The following is a 27,475-nucleotide window of genomic DNA, read 5'->3' as shown; positions in this document are numbered from 1 at the left end:
GGTGAATGAAATATAAATGTTTCAAATTGTCTTCTAGTAATTTGAGAAGTTTAGATGGTGTCACATTGGACGAGAGAAGAGTAAGAGTTGATTCAAGATTTCCTGGATAGGCACTTCTAACACAGAAGGATGTACTATACAGGTTCTGCATTCGAGAGTCAGCCAGCCAAGTGTCTATAAATGTGTTTGCACTGAGCATGTCTTGTCAGCATTCCCTAAACAATACAGGATTGCAATATGGTGTTTACAAGGTATTTGGTAATATAAGTAATACAAAGATGATTTAAAGTGAAGCGTGCATATAAAGCATTACATTGTTTTATAAAAGGGACTTGAGAATCTGGTTTTGGAATTTAAGGAGACCCTGGCACCCATCCGCCATAGCTGCTCACTCTATTGCTTACATTTCTTCTCTTTCTTCCTTTCTTTTTTCTTCCCTTCTTCCTTTCTTTCCTTCCTTCCTTTTCTCCTCCCTCCCTCCCTCCCTCACTTCCTTCCTTCCTTCCATTCCGTTCTTTCCTCTTCCTATTCTTCTTTCTACATTTATTTATTGTGTGTTGGGGAATCCGGGACTGAATCTCATCAGCCCTGTATGCATTTCTTAGTATTTGTTCTTCCTTTCCCTTTAGAGCAATCTGATGGCCTTTGCAGAAGATTGGAGAAGGTGTGCATTAGCCCCAAACCACAGAAGCCATGGGATAAAGATGCCTGGGAGATCCCCCGGGAGTCCATTAAGCTGGTGAAAAAGCTGGGCGCAGGGCAGTTTGGAGAAGTCTGGATGGGTAAGTGTGCAGCCCGGGCGGGTCCCACTCTGGAGAGGATGGTGATGGGTCCAACCCTCCACCAGCCACTGAGCCAGGCACTGAGTTGCCCAGAAGCATGAATGACATCTGGCGTTCCTGTCTGTCTCAGGCTAAATTCTGGCCTGGGGATGTGTCTGTTTTGGTAATTTCTTTCATCCTTTCTAGGATAGGAGTGTGGGTGCTTACCCAGGACCTCTCTCCTCTTGTATCAGTCTCTCATCCTCAGACTCTGGGCATACACTTACATCCTCAACTCAGTGAAAGTTACGCTTGGGCTTAGGACCACTTAATAGGGAGCCTACAGTTTCTTTAACCTGGGGATCACCAACAAAAGATGCCCAAAGTCTCCCCATTAATGAATTCTTCCTTAGAGCCAAATGTTCTCTTCTCAGGCTGGGAGGAGGTACACCAAGATTTGAGGACACACTTGCTTTGGTCTTGACGCCTTTGTTCATATTACCGCTCCTCCCTCACTTCGATTGTACTCCAGGAGCTTGGCCCATTGTTTAGTTGTAGATTTCTTCATCTGCTTCCGTCTATTTCTGGAAGAGGGTTCTAGCTTCCCTGGATTTGTGGATTGTAGGCTGGGTATCTTTTGCTTTATGTCTGGTATCCACTTATAAGTGAGTACATACTGTATTTGTCTTTCTGGATCTGGGTTACCTCACTCAGGATGGCTTTTTCTAGTTCTGTCCATTTGCCTGCAAATGTAAGGATGTCATTGTTTATTACTACTGAGTAGTACTCTATTGTGTACACATGCCACATTTTCTTTATCCATTCTTCAGTTGAGGGGCATCTAGTTTGTCTCCAGAACAATTTTCTTTTCACAACTATCCACTGCCTAGGATCATAGACCTGAACATATCACAGCTTCAACTCTTACTATGGAGAATCCAAGTGTCTTATCGTCATCTTTTATGGCATCCATATTCTATAAAACACAGGGCTATTGTTCTATAGCAAGCCCGGAGAAGTGTCCTGTGGTGTGGCTCACCTCTCTTTGGGTGTGGCACCCAAGCATTGGACAGTGCTGTGTTCTTGGCACTATCAGGTTGCGCTAAAGTCATTTAAGGAAAGTTCTTTTACACAGACTGAGGCATCTACCGGCAGAATATGTAGTAATTACAAAAGAGAATCTTGAGTCTCTATGGAAATACTTGGTGGCTTTCCTTAAAAATCACAGAGAACCTCAGCAAGAATAGGACCAACTACAGTGAGCCTCACTGACATTCTTAACCACCCCAAGCTATATTCTCTCAATTTTAATCATAAAAACAATGTGAAAGTAATGTAGTTTGGCCTTCCCATGTGTATTTTCTGGCTAAGGGATTGACGTCTGTCCTCAAGAAGACCGAAGGGCAGTTCAGCCGTACTGTGCTTTCCCTGGGCTGGCCTCATTCACCCCAAAGTTTGGAGTTTTCTTCCATCCTCCTCAGGTTCAGCTGTGAAACAAGAATTAAGGCATAGACTACATGGTGAGGGATACCCATGGTGTGCATACCCACAGGTAAACCAATTACACTCAAATCCAGTTACTTGATTAGGTGGGCTGTGTGGGGGGGGGGAACTTTCCTTTTAATTCATACTACTTAAGAGGATGTCGTGGTTACTGCACCGCCTATGAGGGTCAGAAAGGCCCACCTGCTATGGGCAGCAGAGGTATCAGGGCTGACCTGACCACAGCTGGCTTGCTTCCACTCATGTTCCTACCCTAATAAGGAGTGATGTGCCCGTGAATGCTTGCAGCACAGTCCATTCCTTTGCCAGTGGCACTTGGGCTTGCTTCCATCCTTTGCCTACGGCGGACAATGCTGCTGTGACCCAGAAGGGCGCCACCCTCAGGAATGCGATTGCCTCTCTTGTTTGTTTTGAGATTTTTTTTTATTTATGTATGTGTGTCTGTGGTGGACGGCTATGTACACATATGTAGAGGTGCCTGTGGAGTGAGGAGAGGCTGCCGGGTCCCCTGGAGCTGGTGGTAGTGAGCCATGCAGTGTGGGTGCTGAGGAACCGAACTCAGGTCCTCTGAAGGAACAACAGGTACTCTTTACCAGTGAGCCATCTCTCCAGTCCCCAGTCGGTGGCTCCCATGATGCCTTTACTGGTAACTTTAGGGAACTGGCATACTGTGGAAACTCTGAAGTAGGAGCATCGATTTACATCCCCGGTAACGTGTGCAAGGGTCCTGGTTCCAAATGTCCTTTCCACGGCTAGCTGTCTTTTCTTCCCAGAGATCTGTTAGGTTTCTATAATAATGTTTTAAGGAAGGTAATAACTGCAGTTTCGATTTGCATTTCCCTCTAGATGAGCAATGCCAAGTATCTTCTCATGTGCACACTGGGCATTTCTGTATCTTACCCAGAGAAATGTGCACTCAAGTCTGTTCCAGTTTCTTCCTTAACTGACAGGTGTGGTGGCACACTCTTTTAACCCCAGTGCTTGGGAGACAGAAGCAGGCAGGTCTCTGTGAGTTCAAGACTGGTCTGGTCTGCATAGTAATTTCCAGGCTAGCTGGTGATACATGATGAGACACTGTCTCAAAAAAGCAAAAACAAAAACAAAAACCAACCAAACAAAAAAAGTGTTTATTAAATTGTGTCATTGTTTACTGAATTCTTTAAAAGATATAGTCAGGATAACCTATCCCAACCTGGGTTATAACGACCCTGTCTAACAGGACTGTTGTCCCAATTGAGAAAAACAATGCAGGGAAGTACTGAATACCTAATGATACTTTACACAAAATCCTGTAGCATTGTGCAAAAACATAGAGGAGAAAGTTACTAGGGATTTCTACACAGAACAAAGGTGGTTTGTTTCTTTTTTGTTTTTGTTTTTGTTTTTTTAAATATTTTTTGAGATAATTGGCATTCGTGTGTGATTATAAGAAAGAACAGAGACAGGGATGTATTGAGGGCTCAGAGGTTAAGGATCACTGGCTGCTCTTCTAGAGGAGTTGCATTCAATTCCTAGCATTACTACCATTCCAAGGGATCTGATGCCTTCTACTGGCCTCCTAGGGCACCAACCATGCACTCATGTACAGAAATACATATAGGCAAAACACCCCGACACATAAAATAAAATTAAAAAAAGAAAGAGATGCCAAGCCAAAGTAAATAGTAAATACTTACAAAACAAGCTTAACTTGAAAAGAAGAAAGGAAAGGAAGGAGGGAGGGAGGGAGGGAGGGAGGGAGGGAGGGAAGTAGGGAGGGAGAGAGGGAGGGAGGGAGAGAAGAATGGAAAATTAAACAAACTCGGAAGCGAAAGCCTATGCCTCACAAAAGCCTGAGCAGGAAGGTTTGTGACAGCATTATTCATAATAGTGGGAAAGTAGTCTAGAATCCCAGCGGTTATGAGAATGAGGCGGAAAGATTTTAAATTCGAGGCCCGTCTGGGCTACATGACAAAACTGTCTCAAAAGCAAAAGTATAAGCAACCTGAATTTTCACCAAGAAATTAATGTATAAGCAAGAGTAGAAACTGGTGGCGAAGGGAATGAAGAACTTCGGCAGACCGTAGTGTGGATGGCCCCCTGGAAGGAGCTGGTCACAGGAGGGCCGTCCCATGGTTTGTGTTTACGAGGCGTCCAGAACAGGAAAAGCGCCAAGACTGAGAGGGGGTGCCCGGCGGCTGAGGAGTGATGAGGTCCTAGCACACACTGTTAAAGAGTGTGGGGTTTCTTTGGGAACTGATGGAAATGTTTCACGCTGTTTATGGTGACACTTGCCCAACTGTGATGCATCATATGCTTGAAGTGGACAAACAGTATGGCATGTGAGTTCTGCTTTAACAAAGCTGCATGTATGTGAAACGCACAGTGTAGTGAGTTTCCAGTCCCTATTGTAACATCTCACAAAATTCTAGTCAAGTATCACTAGAATGGAGGTGTCAACAGATTCATTCATTCATTCATTCATTCATCTGACAGACAGTCTTGCTCTATCTATGTCTTGTCCAGAATTCACTGGATGACCTTGAATGCAGCAATCTCTCTCCTAGCCCTTCTGGGTGCCAGGAGCCATCACGTAGCCTAGTTATTTTTAAGTCGTGCTTTCCAGGGATGCACGGAACAAAACGGGAGGGGAGCGGGCGGAAGAAAGAAAAACAGAAAACTCGACTAGAAGTCTGAGTCTGAGTGCTGGCCGGGAATCTCCTTGGCTCCCGGAAGGTTTTATTCTGCTGAACTTTAACATGGAGATCTGGGAGTAAAAGCCACAGAAAATCAGCGGCTGGGCTGGCGCTATGTGAGTGTCAGCAGTTGGGGAGGGGCTGCCTCCCTCCGTGTACATCTCAGTCCAGCCACCAAAGCCTGAGGCGGACAGACTGGAAAGCAACATTTACTCCTTTTCATTTAGTTTTGGTCCTTGTTGTTTTATGATTTATTTATTTTTATATTGCTTATGTGTGTGAATGCTTACCTACACGTGTGTCTGTCTGTGAAACACAAGAGTGCCTGGCATGTAGAAAGGCCAGAAGAGGGCATTGGATCCTCTGAGCCAGAGTTCCAGAGGTTGTGAGCTGCTGTGTGGGTGCTGAGAACGGAACCCAGGTCCTCTGGGAGAGCAGTCAGTCCTCTTAACTACTTAGCCCCTGCGAATTCAATCTTTAATTCCCAAGGAATGTGTGAGCTAGTTTTTCACATGGGTACAAAACAAAATTCAGCCAATGAAAATTATACCCTGGTTAAGCAAGTGAGTTATTATTTTTGTTAATCACAGGGGATTGTTCGCAGACTGCCTTTTACAGCCAAAGATCTGAAACACAAGGAAGAGATTGTCAGATGTGACCTGCCCCATGCGGGAAGACAGCTACGAGGGTGAAAGAGAGAGGTGTTTCTGCCTCAAGCTGTTTCCTCTCTTTCGTGTGACCCCTTGCATCTGCCATGGGGCCTTGCTTCCTTGTGTATTGTTAATATTCATTCCCAGAGATCTAACCGGACAGTGAGGAGGAAGAGGAGGAAGTTTCTTCTTACAGCTTGGTCACCGGAAAGCTTCATTTTAAGAAATGAAAATTTTTAACTGAGTTTTGCCTGATGTAGTCTTTGTTTGCTTTTCCAAGACAAGGCTTCACTGTGTGACCCTGACTGGCCTGGAGCTCACTGTGTAAACCTGCCTGCCTCTGCCTCCTGAGTGCTGGGATCAAAGGCATGTGCCACACCACCCAGATGTCTTTTTTTTTTTTTAAGGTTGATTTGTTTTATCTTTTGTTTATGAGTGTTTGCATGCCTGTGTTGTGTTCACTATGTGCATGCTAGAAAAGGGCTTCTATCCCCTGGAATTGGAGTTGCAGATGGCTGTGAGCCGCCATGTGCCTGCTGAGAGCTGATCCCAGGCTTCTGCAACAGCAGCAAGTGCTCTGAACTAGCGAACTGTCTCTCACCCTGATACATTCCTACTTAGAAGCAAATTAGTTAAAACTTATCACCAGCCAACTTCCCAAACCAATATCTGCTTCCTCCTTCCTTCCTTCCTTCCTTCTTTCCTTCCTTCCTTCCTTCCTTCCTTCCTTCCTTTCTTTAAAGTAACTCTTCATCCCATGGTATGTGAACCTTTTAGCAAGCCTGCCATGGCTAGAATTGGAACTTTCTCAAGCTGTTGTTTTCTTTAACTGTGACGAAGTGTCCCTCCACAAGAAGTCCTTTATTACCTGATTTTTTTTTAATCTGTCTGTGACAATGGCACGCATTTCTGTGTCTAGGTTAATAGGACCCTCCAATGATTGGCCTTTGTGGGGTGTGTCTGCTGCTCTTCTGGAACTGTGGACACGGCTGTTTAGTCACTGTTGATTCCAAATCCCTTATCAGCATCTTTGACAGCTGCATTATTTCCTGATGACTCGTGCTTTGCCTCTGGAAAGCATATTTCCATCATTTCAAATGATGTAAATGTTTCCAGGCTCCATTGTCCACATCATGATGGTGGGGAGTGACTTAGATTTTAGGTGATGTGACAAGTCTACTGAAAAGCTGCAGGATAGTCACAAGTGATTAGAAAGCCCCCCTTGTCCCTTCCGGTCACGGCCTTGCCTGCCCCAGGGACAGCTGCTGTTCTGACCTTTGTCATAACTTCCTGACCTTTTCCCCTGTGGAGCTAGGGCCGTGTGCATGCAGGCCTTTTCTATATAGTTCCGCTACTGTTACACACGGTACAGCATGTGGCAAGCAGTACAGACCACCTTCGTCTGGGTTTAATAGAGATGAGTCATGCTGCATGCATTCTCTTATTTCTTGCCTCTTTTAGTAGACATTTTAAATTAATCCATCCACATTTTGGGATCATAACATTTCATGCATCTTTGTTGATAAATAGTGATGTTTGTGTGTATTTGAGAAGTACATAGAATTTTATCCATTAACTTCAACCTTCAGTGGTGACAGTCGGAGTTAGCCCCAGGTTGTGGCTACTGTGAATATTGTGTTTTGGGGTTTTGGTGGTGCAAGCATGCATGAATTTTTCCAGGAGGAATGGATTTTCTGGGTACAGTCAGGCCTCCCTGTCTGTGGGTTCATCCTACCTTACATGGAAAATGTTTGGGAAGGGGATTGCACTTACACTGAACAAGTACATATTTTTTTTCTTTAAACAATGCAGTCTAACAACTAGGTACATAGAATTTGCATTTTACTTGTTATCATAATTTATCTAGAAGTGACTAAAAGTATCCATGAAAATGTGTACAGATTAGATGCAAATACTGTGCCATTTTATGCAATAGGCATCCTTGGATTTTGGTATGCTTCAAGGTCCTGGACCAGTCCCCAACAGATAATATGGCTAGACAAGTCTCCTATGGATGATGTAGCTGGACCAATCCCCCACGGATAATTTGGCTGGACCAGTCCCCTATGGGTGATGCAGCTGGACCAGTCCCCTGTGGATGATATAGGGAAGACCATTTATGAATCTTTGCTCTATTAATGCTGTCAACAGGTCCTAGTTTCATTTGTCCCTAGAAATATACAGTGTACACTTTCCTAAATGGTGAACCTGTGCCTACGGCGTGGCTTCAGTCCAGCACAGCCTGTGTGCTAGGAGACCACTGTCAGCATCCTTTGTGGCTCCCTTGGCATTTCATCACAAAGCTTTGCCATTAGTGTTCTGTGGTGCTCAGAAAAAAAGCTCAGGAAAGGGCCCAAGGGGGCTGTCACCAGCTTTTGCCTACAGTTACTGTCACACTTGTTGATTTGGGTCAGTAGGGTTGGTTTCTCCTTATAGTTTCTTTTGCATGTCTCTGATTCTAAGGCAATTGAGTTTCTTTTGTACATCTGAGTGGCTGGAATTTCTCCTTTTGGAAATGTGCCGCCATTTCCATGCACTGCTAGGCTTCTTGACTGATTTGTAGCAATCACAGACTCAAGATACTAGTGACTTGTCAGTGTATAAGCCATGGAGGACAGTCTCTCTCTCTCTCTCTCTCTCTCTCTCTCTCTCTCTCTCTCTCTCTCTCTCTCTCTCGTGTGTGTGTGTGTGTGTGTGTGTGTGTGTGTGTGTGTGTGTGTAAAGGCCAGGCGTTGACACTGGGTATCTTCTTCATTTGCTCTCCACATTATTTATTAAGCTGGTGGGCAGGGGGTGGGAGGGATTTCTGTACCTTGAAACTGGCCTAGACCCTCTGGCCAGTGAGTTCTAGAAACCTTCCTGTGTCTGTCCCATCAGCACTGGTGTTACGGAGCTGTGCCGAGCTAGCGTGTGGTCTTCATACTTGCAAAGCAATCACTTGGCCCGCTCAGCCACTTCCTTATTCCCAAGAGTGTAGTTTCTTACGATTTGCAACTAGTATGCTGCTAATAACTGAGGGCTTGTCTGCAAATTAACAAAACATTCATAATGGAATCTGTGCTTCAGTGTAATTTACTTTTTATGGATTTATTCATTTCATTTTATGTGTGCGTGTTTGGCCTGCAGGTGTGTATGTATACTGTCTACAGGCTTTGAGCTTCCAGAGGGCATAGGGGGCATTGGAACTGAGTGAAGGATGGTTGTGAACCATCATGTGGGTTCTGGGAATCAAACCTGGATCCTCTGCAAGAGCAACAGGTGCTCATTACCTCTGGACCATCTCTTCAGCTCCTCAAATGTAACTTACAAGACTTATTAACAGGATATATGATTAAATTGCTCATATATATATATATATATATATATATATATCACTTTTCATTTAAGTGGCAAGTCAACACAATTTGTTCAGCAGTCTGTGATATTTAGGTGGTAGATTTTGTGTGTGTTTGTTTTTGGAGACAGGGTTTCTCTTTGTAATATTGGCTGTCCTGGAACTCACTGAGATCTGCCTTCCTCTGCCTCCTTCCCTAGTGTTGGGATTAAAGGCGTGTGCTAGCACGGCGCGGGTTAGATGGTAGCTTCTGTCACCTTTTTTATTACTGTCTTCAGGATGTTGCAAAACTTACTTCCACTCTATTCTTCACTTCATTTCTGCAAGGTCTTACTGACACTATTGATCTTATTACACTATAAAGTATAATAACGTGTCATATAGTGTAATACATATAAAAGGAAATATTTTAATAGAGACCAGCCACTACCTCCTCTCCCTTTTTCTTTCCTCCTTCCTCTCCCTTTGCAAGCCTGGGGATGGAACCCAGGTCCTCATACACAGGCAGCAGGCAATCAATCTACTGCCGAGCTATACCCTCACACAGAGAACTCATTCTTAATGGCCAGAAGAAAAAACACTGTAGCAGCTAAGACAACTCAGCAATTAGTGCTTCCCCCCCCCCCCCGCCGTTCATTTTGGAAATACTTATTTTTTTTTAATTCCTTTTGTAAAAAGACACATACTCATTGACAAATTTAATCAAAACAAGAGGCAAAACAAGTAGAAGTCACCCAAGTGCTGCAACAGAAGTCGCTGTTGTTTAGGCCCACTGATTCACTAGCATGATTCACTAGCCTACAGCTTGACCACTCCCGGGCCACTGATAAAGGTGTGCCACACCGGGTGAGACTCACAGCAGATCTGCTGGGCGCTAGCAGCTGAGCACCCTTCCTCAACGTTAATGATTTGTACTCCCAGAGAATTATGGGAACAGAGGCAGAGGAAGGGAATTTTACTTATTATTTACATTGCTACTTTGCCAAATTCCTGAAAAGAAAAAAGTACTTCATTGAGCCAGTTTCCAAAATAGCAAGGCCGTGAGGGGACTGCATTAAAGGCCTAGTGTTTCTGAAGAGGTTCAGCTAGCCAGTGTTCCTGAAGGTGTGGGAAACACCCAGGAAGAAATCCAGGTTTCTTGCCCGAAGGGCTCCCAGTAACCTTCTGGAAGAGGTAGCCAGGTGTGACCTCTGGGCTTCCGTAACAAACCCTTTCTCATTGACAGAATCGCCCAAGTCCAGTCCTTTGAAAACCTTGGGAAATATTTATTTGACCTTGGCATATTATACTTTCAAGCATGTATATAAACAGTTTTTGTAAGTGTTATGCTTCTTCCTATTTGTAAAGATGATGCAAGCTAACTAGAAGAAAATTACTAGTCCTTGTGGTAAAATGCATATAGAATTTTCACGACTATTGTTTTATTAAACCCTTTTGAGTTTGCAGTGATTTAAACTATTGTGGACAGAATACCAAGAATTCCAGCATCCCCTCCAGTTCTTAGCATCACAGTGTGTTTTATCTGCCGAGTCTGTAACTCAGCCTCCTCACTCTGCGTTCAGGAAGGGTGCTTGAATTCTCCATCTGACCATCATGCTCTGCTTTCTTGTGCCTTCCCAGGTTACTATAACAACAGCACAAAGGTAGCTGTGAAGACCCTCAAGCCGGGCACTATGTCTGTGCAAGCATTCCTGGAGGAGGCCAACCTCATGAAGACCTTGCAGCACGACAAGCTTGTGCGACTCTATGCTGTGGTCACCAAGGAGGAGCCCATCTACATCATCACCGAGTTTATGGCCAAGGGTGAGAGGCCGTCAGTGTCCATACCCTTAACGGAGTCAGACCCCAAAGCTAAGTGTTCAAGTGTTCGCAGAACACTCAACTCTAATGTGCAGCATGCTCAATGCTGGAAAGTCAGAAAGTAATAGAAAGGGCATTTTCATAAGCGTAGTCAGAGGGCAGTTGTTTTCTTATTTGGTTAAATTCATAATCATAATTCTAAAACTGCCTTTTTTTTATTTAGTGTTACTTACATTTCTGAGTGTTACTTTAAAATGTTAATGTGGGGTCTGTGGATCTGGATCACGTGACAAGCGTGGATAGGGCACAAATTTGGTTAATGTTTTTTAATGCCTGGAGGTTAAATCCCTGTGTTGTGGAACCCCTAAAGGGTTTGGCAGCCATCTTTCCCTGTTAGCCCTTTTTCAGGATGGCTTTTTTTTTCCCCCCCAATCACCATTCTTCCCTTCTCCTCCAGTCTGGTAGAGATAAACTCTAGCATGTACATTTTCCTTAAATCTTTGTAAGAGTGAATGAAGGGAACAAACAACAAATCCTACATCAATACTTGCCCATGCACAGTGGGAGTAGAGTGTGCTGTCACAGCTAATATGTTAGCAATTGCTTTCAATACTGGAGATCACACCTCGGACCTCACCCCCAGTCGGTGATTACTCTTAGCGCTGAGCTAGTAGAGAGCAAGTTCTGTTAGCCAATAGATTAGAAGCATGGTTGTTCTATTTTTGAAAACTCAATATCTGTTAATAATTGCTGTTCAGAACAGCACCTGTACAAAGCATTCCTCAGAAAAGGACATGTTCGGTTCTGTGTTTTGCTTTTGCCCATGGGTAAATGAGTTCCCACTGAGCCGTGACGCTAGCCTTGAGGATATTGTTAAAAATATAAATAAAACTATATGGCTTTGGTTGCCGTAACGGAGAAACCACACTTACTCAGTGTTAGGTGCTTTGTGATTTCATAAATACTATTGAATTAACTGATACTATTTGAACCAAAATATAGGTGTGAAGTGTAATAATACCTAAATTTATTGAGCACCTACCATCTACCTCTGTTGCCAGTGCTTTCCGTGCCCAAGGACTAAGTGCCACTCTGCGCTTCTGTGTCATGGGTGACGTAGTACAGGGTTAACTACCTGCCGAGCCCCACATTGTCTACACCCCCTTACTTACACCCTCACAAGAACTCCTGTAGTGCCCACTTTGCAAAGTTTCGGCGTTAAGTGACTAAACCAAGACTGCCTTCGAGACTGGTGCAGGGAGTTCTAAGGAAAAGGAGGTCTCACAGATATGAAACCAGAGGAAGTAGGAGAGGCTGTTGCCAGCGCTGTACTTAGGAAACGAACTTGTTCCCAGTGCAGCAGCTCTCCCAGAGGCCCTGGCTGCTTCCTTTGCTAGAACAGGACAGTGCAAGCCTAGCCTGATGCCTGCAAGGGAGAGGCCATTCCTGAGGACATGCTTCATGTCTTTCTGTCCCAGACAAGGTGACTAGTGATCAGGCCGCTGCAGGATGTTAACGCCCTGGCACGTTCTCTCCCCGGGGCCTTGTGCATGCTGGGCAAGTACTCCACTCGAGCGCCACTGCAAGCCCCTTGGTGAGGTTTTTCCCTCGTGCATTTGAGTTGCATTGACCCTGTCGCTCCTCTGTCTGCAGGCAGCTTGCTGGACTTCCTCAAGAGTGATGAAGGTGGCAAGGTGCTGCTCCCAAAGCTCATTGACTTTTCAGCACAGGTGAAGTATTAGAAAGCCGTGTGTGTGTGTGTGTGTGTGTGTGTGTGTGTGTGTGTGTGTGTGTGTGTGTGTGTGTGTGGTCCACGTGTGCTGGACATCACCATCTGGGAAGCAGGCACCTGTTTATTCTGGATTCCTTCCTATCATGGAAAGGCAGTTCCATATTGTGTAAGCGCATCAGCTTTTAAGTCATGCGTGTGTTTAATCAAGTTGTGACTCGGTCTCCTGACACTTTGAAGTCCTCCGAGTTCTTGAAGAGGGACTGTCTTCCCTGCCTCTCTTCCTTGTCTTGCTCTCTGCTGGATGTCTCATTAGGAACCTGAGATGCAGTCGTTTGTAACGTTTCCATTGCTAGCCCAAGAGCTGCCTGTTTCTTTTGGGGTCACACACCTCCTGAAGCGTGTTTACAGGCAAAGGCAGAAGGCAAGCAGCGTGCCTGGTGCAGCAGGGAATGTGTGTGTGAGCGGTGCCAGCTACTGCCTTTCAATAGTTCCTTGGGCCTGTTAGTCATGTCTGGCAATTTGCTTGTTTCCTTCTTCAATATTGGCCGTCGGAGGCTCGGGCTGTAAAGGTTGTAAGTGCTGCAGTCCACAGTATGTATGGGGGAGACTTTCCAGTGAACATAAAACACTTAAGAGCTGCAGTAGGGCGCTGAGAACACCTTAGGAAGGACAGTCCCCATTGCTCTAGTGACAGTCCGAGAGGAAGTGCCCTACTTAGTCCTCAGCTCATCATCTGAGGAGGAGATAACCAAAAGTGATCTGTGCCATCCGCATCTGATAGAGAGAGCGGTGCCGGCCATGATGGAGAAGGGGGAGGGAGGGAGGCCAGCAGCCCTGACTTCTTAGCATCCTTAAACTCTCACCCTGGCCCTAGCTCCCGGGTGCCACTGCCAGCTCTATGCACTCAGGACCGTTGTACGAGGACTACCGCCCTGCAGTAAAGGCAGCATGCCTCGTGCAGCTATGGATCCCACAGAGCTAGAACAGGAAGCTGAGAAAGCAGAAGTCTGATAAATGCATCACACTGAACACAGATAAAGAGGCCCTCTGCTCTAGTGGCTGCTCTAGTGGATGTGGGTTTTCCTACTGGGCCAGAGATTAGAGAACCACAGTAAAGGTTCACACGGGGCAGGGATATGGAAACATGGCACACGTGGCCTGAGGTCTGCACAGACTCTCTCTTCAACCTGGCTGAGGGTCAGTTTGTGCACATAGCTCTTCGGGTCAGATGTTACACATGGAAGGGTATATGCTAGATCCAAAGAATGTCTTTCTCTTTTTTGCATGGGTATCTTTATTTGATAAGACATTATCTTGTTGTAGTTGAAATTTCTGAGGTCAAGTCTAGGCATCTGAGGCTGCCATAGAGGGTAATTTTTTTTTCTCTGACTTATAAGTAAGATGAAGCAACAGTTGCCTTGTAAGCCTTTGTAGCTTGCACACATGATGCCTATAGAGCCTGCTCTAACTGTGGCTGTGCAACCGGATACCAGGCAGGTTTAGGGGACTTCACTGGAACTAGCCAGAGTCCCCTTGGTGAGAGGCTAGAAGCAATCAAAACACCACCACTGTCCTTTCCAGTTTGTGCTGGATGGGGTCTTATTTCCACGTCCCAGGGCATCTTTCCTAGTAGAAGACCCAGGTAAAACTGCTGAATCTTCAAGGTAAATGTGAAAGCTTTTGTCACTGAGAATGAGTGTCACAGCAGCAGCCAGGGTTATCTGAGCATGCAGGCTTAGCACAACCTCCTCCCTCCTCCCTCCTCCCTCCCTCCCATCCTCCCTCCTCCCTCCTCCCTCCTCCCTCCTCCCTCCTCCCTCCCTCCCATCCTCCCTTCTTCCTCTCTTCTTTCCTCTCCCTTCATGCCGTCATAGATTGAACCCCAGGCCATGTACATTTGACACTTGTATCTGTCATTTAGCTACACCCCTAGCCGAATTTTCCTTTGTAACTCAGCTCTGGGTCCTTTTGAGTTTATATTTATTCAAGACGCCCCTCACCCGGACTCTCTGTGTGGGCTGCAGCTGTGACAGCGCCTGTCACCCCTCCTGGCATTATTATTTGCTCTACTCGCTGGTGACTTTTCCTGCTGTCACTGAGCTGGTGGGCTCATGCCTGGGAACAGTCATAGCCTTCACACATTGACTTCTGCGACCCTCCTGATGCCACTGCGCTGCCATCAGTCCCGTTTACGGTGGCATCGCCCAGTACTTTTCTTTTCGCCTTCACATCAGTCAAGCTCTGTCTTAATCGCTCACCTGTCACTAGCCAACTTTGTCCGTTTTCTGCGGTGAATCACATGAGACAGTGGATATTAATAAAACTAACCCAGGCTGGCAGACACTTAGATGAACCACCTCCCACACCCTCTATCTTCTCCCCGCTTATTCCTTGGGGTGGAAATTATATGAGTGCACTTGGTGTTTGAGACCCAACTTAACCAGTCAGTCACTGTCCATGGTCACCGTGTCCCATTATCATTGTCATATGTGGTGGATAGTGGAGGGAAGGAGTGGTTACCATGGATACCACTACAGTCAACAGCAGAGACTGGGACTGGAGATGGGTCTGCTCACAACCATAGCCTCGGAAGAGCAAAGAAAAGTGTGAGGGGCCAAGCTGGGACTTCCCCACGACCTACTTCCTCTCCACTTTCTCCTCCCCTCAACTGGGTGTCCAGTTGAGACAGGAAACCCCTGGTGCACGCGGCCACCTCCCAGTTCATGTGAGAGCTGATTGCATCACTTCCTGTCTCAGAGAGGCTCTGGGAAGTCTCACGGGGCCCAAGTGTAACCCATGCTCTTCAGCCACCCCTCTCAGCCCATGCACCTCCAGCTTACCTGGTGGAGATGGAGAAATGTGAAAGAACACATTTTCTCACCGTTTTTCTCCTTGCCCTTGATGACGCAGTCTTGTGTTTTTCTTTGATTAGAGGAAGGTGACATTTCTAAGCAGAAGACCTTTTCCTAAAACTCCAGACAGTAGAAGAAACACACCTGACAGGAGAAGAGGTTGAAATTAGTTGGGAAACACCCTGGGGCAGAACCAGAGGTGGAAAACTAAGGGAAAAAAATCAAGTACAGAATTCGGAAGGGCCAGATGGCGATCCGATAAATAACTTTGTCTTTCCAGCCTAGAGAAGCATTTACTGCTACTTGACAGCAACATCTCTGACTTTACCAGAAATGAAACACGATTATCTCTGAGCAAAGTGGCAAAAGCCAATTCGTTATGATCATGTGATCGTGGCAACAATTAAAGTTTGTTTCAGCGTCTTCTAGTTGATGGAGTACACCTCTTGCCCAGTGAGAGCCCAACAACCTTGGTGATTTATATTGCAATTTAACATGTTTTACAAATGAGTGAGTAAACACGAACTTTCAGGTAGAATTGCTCAGACTTAGTCCTGGGTCTTCTGACTACCAGCATGGTCATTTAGTGGCGAGTGTTCATCCTGTGACTGTTTTGTATGTGGCCGCCTACCACACTGGGCGTTTTACCTCCTTCGCAGGTCTTTGCCTTGTATTTGAGTTAATGCTTTCTTTAACTCTTTTCTTCTTTCCATTCATCTTTGTTGTCAATGTACATCTTTCTTCTGTGTCTGACCCCGAACTTCTGCTCCTCTTACCTCTGCATTTCTCATGCTAGGATTACATATGTGCACCGCCATCCCTGACTAAATCTTTGTTTATCTAGTAATTATCATCAAATTGTATTTTTTCCATTGGTATTAAATTTGAAGTCACAGTTTAAATTTAAAATTAGTCAATTGAAGAAAGGAATAAATGGGAGTCTATTTATCAACCTCTTTCAGTACCTAGGAGACAGAAATAAGTTGGAAGGTCAGGATGGAAATGTCCTTAGAAAGCTTCTAAAGCACTTGGCAATATCATAAGATAAAGTATGATGTTAATGTTATCTCTTTATTCTGTCTTTGGGAGGAACTGAAGAGAACTCGGCCTCTCATTTCCCAGCTCATAGCTGTTATCCAACATCATTTCTTCACCATCATTCCCATAATATCCTAATAAAACAGTGGTTTTCAACCTGTGGATTGAGAACTCTTTGGAGGGCTAATGGCCCTTCCACAGGGGTCATTTAAGACCACTGGAAATCACAGATATTTACACTACTATTCATAGCAGTAGCAAAACCACAGTTATGAAGTAGCAACAAAAATAATTTTATGGTTGGAATCAGCACAAGGTGAGAAACCGTAAAGTGTCACAGCATTAAGATGGTTGAGAACCAATGTAGTAAAGGAACTACTTTATGTTCAAACCTTATTTCAAATTTAAAAAATAAATTCAGCACTGGGGATTGAACCCTCAACTTATGTATGCAAGGCAACCATTGTGCCACCAAGTTACACATTAGCCCTTCAACACTAGTATCTATAGCCTGATTTGCCATGTAACTGAGGCTACAGACTTCCTCAACAGAGGAAAAGGTACCCACATTTAAGATCCAGTTGGGTGGCAAATGGAAGCCTCCGGCAAAAGAATATTGTGATCTGAATGCTGCCATAGATAAGGAGCCGTGTTGTTCAGAACAAGATGACTCAATGGGCATCATTAGAGAGTGGTTGCCTGGAAACCGTGACTTCCCAATGCACAATAGCCTACACAATTGGTGTTTGCTCCGTTCTCTGAAACAGAAGAAATACTGCCACAGTTTTGTAAAAGACACTACAGATAGTGTTAATGATCCAGAAAACATTGACCCCAGAGCCAAGAAGCATGTTTCTCCTTGGAAATGGTCACTCCAAGGCCCCATTGTTCCTCATCTGCAAGGTGACACACCCAGGTTAGGTATCTTACAGACTCGGCTCTCACATTCTGTGAGGCAGAAAATCCTTTTCTCCTGAGACTACCTGAATTGTCCTTCTGCTATAATGCTTTTGATGTCCTAAACAAAGGGACATAAATATAATCACAGTATTTTAGTAACCAGGTTCAGACATGGCAGTGTTCTCGTTTCAAAATTAAAAACATTTTAATCGATGAAAATAATTATACATATTTATAGTGTAGAGTGTGTTTGTTTTTGCCTTTTAGTTTTGAGATAGTCTTGTGATGTAGCCCAGGTTAGCCTCCAACTCACCACCCTTAGAAATTGTGGGATTATAGGCTAGTGCTACTGTTCCCAGTGACTTTTTAAGAAATTAACAGGTTTTAATGTGCTTGTGCACATGAACATATGTGAAGATCAAAGGAGTCTTTCTCTCCTTTGATCGTGTGAGGTCCCAGCATGAAACTCAGATCATCAAGGTTGGCTGCAAGCCCCATCACCCGCTCAGTCATCTCAGGGAGCACTCAGAAATCACTGTTAGTAACTGTCGCCACCCACTGTGCTTTAGAACACTAGAATTCATCCCATATATCTTACTGGAATTTGACCCATTTCTCTTTACCCATTCCGAGTAATGAGTTTCATTCAAAAATCACTTTAAGCATGTGGCAACCCTTGGGGTCATGACAACTTACAAAATGGACAGGCGAAACTGGGGACAATGTCAGAATTGCAAAACTAGATAATATGAAGTTTTCTTCCAGAAAAAAAAAATAGAAAAAAAAACACTTAGCGGTCAGTTAAAAATAGTATAAAACAGGAACTCTGGGGTTTTTTGGTTTTGGTGGGGAGTGGGTAGGGAGTAGCATGTTAGGCAAAAGGAGTATGGTTATAGGTTACTGCAAATGAGGCAGAAGCGTCCAATCCCGGCAGAAGAGCCTTGTCTTATTTCCTTTGGGTTTTTGTTGTTGTTTTGTTTTCGTGGTTTGATTGTTTTATTGTTTACTTGTTTCTGAGAAAGTGCCTCACTCTCTTGCTTAAGCTGGCTTCGAACTTGCTGCCCTCCTGCTTCTAGTTGGCGGTGCGGCAGGGGCTGGGGTTACAGGTGTGTGCCCTCACAGCTGTCTAACCCTTGTTTTAACCTGGCTTCCTAGCACTAATAAGAATCTGTGAGTCAGATCAGCCTTGAATCTTCATACTGTTTTGTCCAGGGTTGGCAGCTTCTAGTTTGTGTTACGGTAAGTCACAAGCCAGCTTCCTCTTTGGGAACTGGTCATGGTGCCCTGCAAAGCCAGACCTAAATGGGGTGGACTGGAGCCGGTGAAGGTCATAGGCAGATGTTACAGCCATACCGCTTTGACAGAAGCAGCATTGTCAACCCTGGGAAAGCCTTTCTTAGGCTGAGCCTGTGATCTCTCTACCTTCTCCACATGGTTCCATCGATCCTCTCTTTCACCCACTACACATGGGGATCACAGCAGGCAGGGAGCCCAGCCTGGCACCATGCTAGGGATGGGATCACCAGATACATTCCTGTCTCCCAGAAGAAAATGGCTAAGCGTGGGTGTGGGGTTGGGGTGGGGGGAGCTTGCAGGAGAGCTGGCTGAGGGACTGAGAATCACGCCTCAGCTTTGGAAATGCTGCAGGCTGCGCATGTAAGCTTTGAGCAGGAAGTTAGTGTCAGGAAAAGGGAGTCAGAAGGTTGTTGCAAGTGGGTGGAGCCTGAGCTTAAATGATAGGCAATGGAGCAGGACAGACTTAGGTTTTCAGGGATCTGGAAATGTCAACCAGAGTCAAGAGGAGACCGGCGAGCTGTTTTGTAGATAGCTCTACAGTTTAAACCTGTATTAGAACAACATGGGAGAGCACGCTCAGCCGAAGCTCTTGCCAGGACTGGAGCAGTTTTGCTCTTTTAGCTAATATTTTGCCACTTAGTGATTAATTGGCGGTGTTCGCAGTCCCTATAATATTCACGTATATTCTCCACACCATACACATATCAATAGTGAATTGCCCTATGATTATAATGGGTTGCTATTTTGTTTTGCTTTAAATCTGCATCAGGAAAGATGGGATGGGAAGGGAATGGAGGTTTGCTTTTCCTCCCAGAACATATCCTTAAAGGCTTCCTTCTGAACCAGCTGCTCCCTTCGCCACTACCGCCTCTAAAACCAGCAAGCACTTTGGTCAAGGAGACCTCAGTCTGAAGTAGCTGACTCTCTGTTGGGACACAGCTAAGGCTCTCAGCCAGGAAGTGGATTCCTGGTGATGCCACAGCAGCCCAGGCTCCTGAGGTATGGAATCATGGCAGGCTGCTTGGCACAACTATGGAGTGATAGGAATTGGCTGAACTCTGCAGCAGGAGCGCGCTGTCTGGCATTGACATGTTGGGAACAAAAATGGTTAGAATGGAGGTATGTGGTGTGGGCATGACTTGAGTGCAGCCCCCAAGGGCCCATGTGTGGCTGTGTGGTGGGTGTGGAGGATTTGTAGTGAGTGTAGCTCTGTAGTAGGTGCTGAGTGTGGATGTGTTCGGCATTTTGAAGGTCACGGGCACTTTAAGAAGTGGCCTTTCTGGGGAAATCACAAGGCTGGCCCACCCCCTGTCCTCTGGTTTCCATCTTGCCGCTATAATAGTACCCTAAAAGAACTCACTTAAACAGAGGAAAAGGGGGCAGTCTTATTTGGTGTATTTATGATTGCAGCCATCCCGTGGTTGGCTTGCTCCATTGCTGTGGGCCTGTGGTGAGGGGAAGGTGGCAAAGGGCCTATCTGAGCAGACTTGCTAACCGTATGCTTGCCACATGGCAGAGAATGATAGATAAAGAGGAAAAGTCCAGAGTCCTTTCTGGACCCCACTACCGTTTCCGAGGCAGCAGTCTGCCCCACAGCACCTGAACAAGAAAGCTAGACACACTGCAGCAACCTGCCTATTTCCTTCTCTCCCCACACCCCTACCCTTCTGGTTCTCTGCAGCCACCATACCACTGTCTGCACCCATGAGTTTATCCTCACTGTGCACATCTGAGAACGTATGGCATTTGTCTTCAAATCTTTGAGGTGGTAACTCTGCTGCCTAGCCTGATTTGATCAGTGCAACCTTGCATACATCTGATGAACTATTACATTACACCTACGAATAAATATAATTGTGTGTGTTAAGAAAACATTAAAGAACAAGGTACCCAGTCTTAGTTAGGGTTTCTATTGCTGTGATAAAACACCATAAACAAAAGCAACACTTCCAGTCTCCATCACTGAGGAAAATCAGGGTAGGAACTCGAGGCAGGAACCAGACTCTGAAACAGAAGCAGAGGCCATGGAGGAACGTTGTTCCTGGTTTGCTCCCCATGGCTCACTCAGCCTGCTTTGTTATACACCCCAGAACCATCTGCACAGTTTTAATCAAATCAAAGCAAACCAGAGTTCGATGATATAAGAAGTTCGGTGTTTAACATCTGATACCAACTCACCGTCTTCTGGGCTCCAAAGGGCCCAGGCAACAGTACCTCTGTGGCAATGCCCTCTGCAACACACATAGATGGTCTTGTAGGCTCAAGCCTGATCCTCTCCATGGCTGCTGCTGTCATTGGTGGTTATCCCAGGGTACTACTATCTCCAAAATACCGGGGTCCCCATCTACACCGATACCTCCCTGGGCTCCCTCTTCAGGGACTCTGCCCCTGCCTCATAGTGCCAAACCTCAACTCCTCTTCGCGACCTCTTTAGTCCCAGGTACCTGGAGGCAGGAGCTCATGGAGAGGCCATGGAGGAGTGCTGCTTACTGGCTTGTTGCTCATGGCTTGCTCAGCCTGCTTTCTTACAGAACCCAAGACCACCAGCCCAAGGGTAGCACCATCCTCCATGGCCTGGACCCTCCCCCGTCAATCACGAATTTTTGTCTTCAGGCCAGTCTGATGAGGAAATTTCTTCAATTCAGGTTCTCTTTTCCCAAGTGACTCTGGCCTGTGTCTAGTTGACATAAAAACTGGCTTGCACCCATGGATTGCAGACAGGGAGCTGGCTCCTAGCCCTTCTTTCTCCTGTGTCCTCAGCTGCCTTCTTCCCAAGTTTCACTGAGTAGGTGTACCAACTCCAGGTCTCTCCTTTCTTCTCCCTCTCTCCTCTTCCTCTCTTCTTCTCTCCCCTCTCTTATTCTGGGGTTTTTTAAACTGGTGCTAGAATAGGAGCTCAAAGATGGCTTGGTACGCAATACACTTACCACACAAGCAAGAAGACTAAGTTCACATGGCTGGAACCCAGATAAAGCTGGAGTGGAGATGAAGTCTCTGGACATCCAGCAGCTAAGCAGAAATCAAGAGAGACACGGTCTCTAGGGAGGGGCTGACCCTTGAGGTTTCCCTCTGACCTCAGCATGTGTGCAATGGCATGTTCATGCTCTGTCCCCATACATGTTAGAGGCACATATGCAATTATGGTTAAAACATACATCACATCAAATGCACCAGTTTGACCATATTTAGTGCTGCCAGCAGCACCAAGTCCTCTCATGTTGTTGCAAAATCTAAACCACTTCCAGAACCTTCCTTCTTCCTCAGCCAAAACAATGCACCCACCAATGCCAGCTCGCTGCTGCCTCTCCTTGACCCCTGGCAATGCCCTTCTGTTACCTGCCGCTATCCGTCTTTCTAAGTCTGACTGTTGTGTCTCCCCACATGGATGACCTTCGTCCCTGACGACCAGACCTAGAGCTCCAGTGGCTGACCATACCCTCTCTCCTCAGCGCTATAGCTCACAAGCGCTTGCCTGTCTCAGCACCTTTCCCAAATTTACCTCCTGGGAAATACTGTTCTTTGCTTCACAGCCACACTCTTGTTGCCAGAACATGTCCTTCCACCTAAGCCATCTCTCCTCAGGCCCTGCCTGCCCCACGGCTCTGTGTAGTCACCTGAGCATTTCTTCCATACCGTGTGCAATTAATATGTCTAAGATCGTGTTGGACTCATCAGTGTAGCAACAGCGCCTCGAAGATAGTAGGTGCTGAGCAAAACTTGCTCAATCGTTTCATTGGCCACTTAAAGCGTGGTGCACCTCTCTTGCTTCACAGGGCTCTGAGCCAGTGGCTGGGTGTGTATCATCTTGAAGGTTGTCTGGGTCTCAGGTGCTTATTTACCTGCACGAAACTCGCCTGCTTGGTCAAAACAAACAGGAGAGAAGAAGGAAGCGAAGTCTGAGAACCTGGGCTGTCAGGGAAAAAAACAAGAGTGGCTTTGTCTCACATTCCTTGTGGCGTAAAGAACACCAGGAAGATGGAGAAATTATAAAGGAACTGTTTGAAACTGAAGTGTTGGGGGCGGGTGACAGCTGAACAGGTTTCTCTTGGTAGGTCAGCGCCTTTCCGGGCCTCCCGTTGGTGATTCTGGAATTCACATTGCGAAGGTATACTTCTCTACAAAGTTATGAGTTGTAGCTGCTAGAAAAGTTTCCAGCTGCTTTTCCAAGTGTTTTTAACATTTCCCAGGGCGTGCTCTGTGTTTTGGAATCAACGTGTTCCTTTAAGATATGTCAACTGGTCCAAGGGTGTTTCTTGGCTCCGATTTTCCTGGTGCATTCCTACACCTGGTTGTGATTGAGCCGCTTCATCCCTGGAAGCCCACACGCCCAGGGTTCCCGGATGCTTCCCCCACAATAACACCGAGCTCTGGCCCGGAAGCTGGCTCTAAGCACATGCATGGCCCATTGTTCCCTGTACTCCTCACCTTCAAACTCAGGCCTGTTCTTGACTTCCTGCCAGCCAGGATTCTCTCTTGTCTCCTCAGTGAGTCACACTGCAGAGATGTACCCTTGCAGCAATGTGTCGCCAGTGGACCTTTGGTCCTGCTCTGTTTCTAATTTAATTTTAGCATCACTCCAGCTCTTCCAGTCGCTCACCCCTTATTTGTCCCTACACTTCATCCATCCTCATAGTCTCTGCTTTCTGGTGTTGCACACACCCCTCTGTCACCCCTTCTTGGTAAAATCCTTCCTGGCCATGTACCCTCACCGAAACGGCTATGCCAGCACTAGTGTGACAGCTGGCTTTTTGTACTCCTGATTCAGGAGCAAACATCTGTGGTGCAGTTCCAACCCTTTCCTGAAGTCCCTGGAAACAACGTTTCTCCTTCATTTGCACACTGCCCCCATGTGGGTTCTCAGACCTGACTGGATCTTTCGCAGAGCCTCTGCTTCACTGGATACACTGTGTTACTCACTGAGCCCTAGCCTCTCCTGCAGTTTCTAGATGGTGTCCCGGAAGTTCTACCCGAGTCTTGGGATGTGCACACAGGAAAGCCTCTCCCCCTTCCTCTCAGTTCTACATGAGTCTTGTTCTTCATTCCTGGGATGTGCACACAGGAAAGCCTCTCCCCCTTCCTCTCCAGCCATTTCTGCCTCAGGGTTTCTTCTTCCCTTATGGCAAATGGCATGCAGGTCTGCACCCAGCCCTTTCAGTTCCTTCCTTCCTGCTTCCTCCTGAGGTCACCCTCACTCCAGCCAAAAAAGCTCTTAGGTCATTAACTGCCCCAGGACACTGAATGCGCCTCAGCCTCTTCCTGCGTGCTCTACTAGCAACAGCAAAAGTGACTGCTCCCTGTCCCCCTCTGGTGGTTTCTGGGGCGCTCTTCTGGGTTTTCTGCTCTCTTTCTCTCTTGCCTCACTGGCCATCTTCCAAGTATTTACATATGGAATGTTCCAGAACTCAAGGTTCCAGCTTCCTCTTTCTCTACGTTTATCTCCCATGTGATCCTATGGAGCCATTGTATTCCTGAACTCTAAGTCCAGAGAATTTATCCTCTATTTACACCAGAGTCCAAAGCCTGCAGTAAAGGTATCAAAGGCCTGGCTTGCTCTACAGCCCTAAGGGGAAACCTTGCCTTGGCTCTTAAGCTTGGCCTGGCTCTCACTGTTTCTGTAAGCCCTGCCCACCCACCCCCAACCCCAGCCCCATCTTTTCCAGGCCTCCTCTGCAGGGAATCGAAAGCTTCTCTCTGCTGTTTTCTTAAGGGCCACCAGTCATCGGACATAGGGTCCACTATAAGCCTAGGATGGGATTTCATCTCAAGATCTTTCACTTATTAAATCTGCAAATATTCTATTTGCAACACTGGTTCTCAACCTTCTTAACACTGCGCGCGACAGCTGGCTTTTTACACTCCTGATTCAGGAGCAGTCATCTGTGGAGTCCATGGGTCCCACTACATGTTCCAACCCTTTCATGACACTTTAACACAGTTCCTCATGCTGGGTGACCCCAGCTATAAAATGACCTTCATTGCTACTTCATAGCTGTAAATGTCTGTGTTTTCGGATGGTCTTAGACAACCCCTGTGAAAGAGTCTGTCCCCTCCCAAAGGGCATGTGACCCCAGGTTGAGAACTGTTGATTTGCAAGATCATAGGTGTTACATTCAGAAGGACTGTAATTTGGGGGCACTGTAGATCTATTACAATTGTCTAGCTCTGAGCGCACTGTAGCTCCTGTCTCCTGCTCCAATGGCTGACTCCCGCCCACTGCTTTCTTGCCTTCTCCACACATACTGACCATGCCCAGTTGAGTCCCTTTTCTTGCTGCACCAGAACTATCCATGGCTCATCCCCTCACACTGATGGCAGCACCATCCTTAGAGCTGCCAAGCCCCACACCTTGACTCTCACCCAGTCCTGCACACGTGAGCCACACTGCTGCCTCCAGCACCTTACCCCTCGTGATGATTTACAGAGTAACTGCCTGACCGGTCTTTGCTTCAGATCGCTGGCTGGAGAACTATAGGGTGACAAATGCTGACTCACACCTTGCTCAGAGCCGCCCGGAGCTTTGTGCATATCTCAGGACAGGCGGATCCCTGACAAAGGCCACTGGTCTGCAGCTTATATTAGATAATATTCAAGGAGTTCTTTCTCTTCATACATTCCCGATATTTGTTGGAAATCTGTGTCTTGGGGTCTCTCTTATGTTTCTTATCCCAAGTCCCATCTAAAGCACTTGCTTAAGTCTGTGTATACCTGGGTCTTGTTGTCTGTAGTGAGGGACAAGCCTCGGGGCTTGTATGAGCCTGGGAAGCACTGCTGTTGGGAAATCGCTGGGTGGTGTGAGATCCTTTTGTAGGCCATTCCTTCAGAGGCACGGGTCTGTTCCTCAGAGACACGGGTCTATTGCTCTCAGAGGCACATCTACTGGAGGAGCTAGACTTTTCTTACACTCCTAGGTCAGGGAAGCCCAGAGATGTCTGCCCAAGCCAGTGAGCCCGGGCTATTCTGCCTGGTGAGTGGACACCTTTCTTCCAGCATCCTTCCAGCCTCTACCTCTCCTGCTTCCGCATTTGTAAGGAAATGCTGGAGAGGTGGAGGGGAACCCTCCACAGGCCCCAGCCGTAAACACGGGTTATTTTGAAAACTCACTTCAAAGGGGGTGAAATATAAATAAAGATGACCCCGAATGAATCTGTTTCAGGTTTATTTGGAATGTATTGGGTCTTGTTACAAACTTCCCTGAAGTTCCTCACAGAGCCAGTGAGTTAGAGACTGCTCACAGAGCACAGTGTGCCTGCCATCTGTTTCCTTTGTTTCTGGCTTGGTGTCTGTTTGCCAAATTCTTACTTTCTGTCTCCATTATTAGAAAGTAAACATGCAGGGTGTGGCTAGTAGAAGGGAAGACTGGTCAGCAGATAGACGGATGGGTGGATGGATCGATAAATGCAGTCATCCCAAACAAGGAAGGCTCCGGCCTCAGGAGGACCGTGACCTCCTGTCCTTTGGTATGCTAACAGTGAGTCACTGGTATAGCTCAGTGGTGAGGCCATTGGGTTCAATCCCAGCAACAGCAACAATAACAGTAACAGTAACAGTGTGCCGAGAGTGAGTGTACCAAGAGCAGCCTAGCGAAGCTACAGTGACCAGAATTCCAGAGTACATACCAAGCTGTTTCTTAAACCCTAACATCGGCGTGATTGTATAAAAAGAGACAGCTTCATGGCTAATACTGGAAATCCTTCAAAGCTAATATAATATAAAACAAGTATCCATGCTTTGGAAGGTTCTGGGAAAGTATGTTCAGAATTTTAATTATTTACAATGGCTTTTTAGCCTGGTCTGGTTCTGAAGAAGTGTGATTCCAGAAGCTCAGGAGGCTAAGGCAGAAACAGCTCAAATTCCAGGCCAGCCCAGGCAACTTACTGAGAGCCTGCCTTAAAATTCTAAGTTACCATTTTAAAGATATGTAAAGGAGGTGGAGAGATGCATCGCTTCTTGCCCTTGCAGAGGGTTCAGTTCCCAGCACCTACATCGCAATAAGCAACCTTGTGTAACTCCAGTTTCAGAGGAATCAGGTACTGATCTGGCTACTGAGGGAACTGCATGCATGTGGTACAAAGACAGCAAAGCACCCATACACAAAACATCACAGTAAATTGACTTTTAAAAAAGATGTATTTATTTATATTATGTGTACAGTGTTCTGCCTGCATATCTGCCTGCAAGCCGGAAGAGGGCACCAGATCTCATTGCAGATGGTTGTGAGCCACCATATGGGTGCTGGGAATTGAACTGGGAACCTCTGGAAGAGCAGCCAATACTCTTAACATAAAGATAGAGTATATATTATTATTAAAAATTAGTGCATGTTTGCTTTAGAAGTATTGGAAAAGTAGAACTCAAATTCTGATTCCAAATATCTGTTTATTTTTATACTATGCTTTTATTTTATTTTTGGTTAATATTTTAAGTTACCCCAGGCCAGGAAATCCAATGCCCTCTTCTGATCTCCTCACTGGGCGTGCACATAGTGCACATATTACATGAGTGTAAATACTCACACACATAAAATTTAAAAGCTAAAAAAATATTTAAAGTTATTAGCATTAGTGATGGATAACTAATATTGTAATTAACGATTAATAATAGATAAAAAGAAGAAAATTGATTATCTCGTTAATTGTAGTTTATAAGAAAAAACTTATTCCCAACTCTCCCTTTCAAATGCAAGGATACATTATGCTCTCCTCCTGTATATTTTATGTTTCAGCTTCATCAATTACCATATTTTGGGTGTTTTCCATTTCATCATAGAGGGACCTTGCACATCTACTAGTCATCTTGGCATCCTCCTGTGGCTGTGCTATGGTTTATTCGGGGACCCTCAGTGTTGTGGTTCACATAGCCACACTCAGTGGCCATCTCTGTTGCCTGTTATAATTTATAGCGATAGCTTTCTTCTTAGACATTCATATTGTGTTC

At 45.8% G+C, this 27,475-nt stretch overlaps 1 protein-coding gene across 4 annotated transcripts in view; it reads left to right on the top strand.

Moving 5' to 3' along the window:
• Lyn (LYN proto-oncogene, Src family tyrosine kinase) overlaps positions 1–27,475 on the top strand; it is a 104,507-nt gene that overhangs the window by 61,353 nt on the left and 15,679 nt on the right. For all 4 annotated transcript variants that reach the window (XM_051197673.1, XM_051197654.1, XM_051197664.1 and 1 more), the window contains exons 8-10: positions 630–782; positions 10,544–10,726; positions 12,377–12,453. In XM_051197673.1, coding sequence (XP_051053630.1) covers positions 630–782; positions 10,544–10,726; positions 12,377–12,453 — 413 coding nt within the window. The remainder of the gene's footprint in view (positions 1–629; positions 783–10,543; positions 10,727–12,376; positions 12,454–27,475) is intronic.

Source organism: Phodopus roborovskii, unplaced genomic scaffold, assembly GCF_943737965.1.
Source record: "Phodopus roborovskii unplaced genomic scaffold, PHOROB, whole genome shotgun sequence".
In the NCBI taxonomy this organism is placed as follows: domain Eukaryota; kingdom Metazoa; phylum Chordata; class Mammalia; order Rodentia; family Cricetidae; genus Phodopus; species Phodopus roborovskii.
This window is presented reverse-complemented; position numbering and strand designations above follow the sequence as displayed.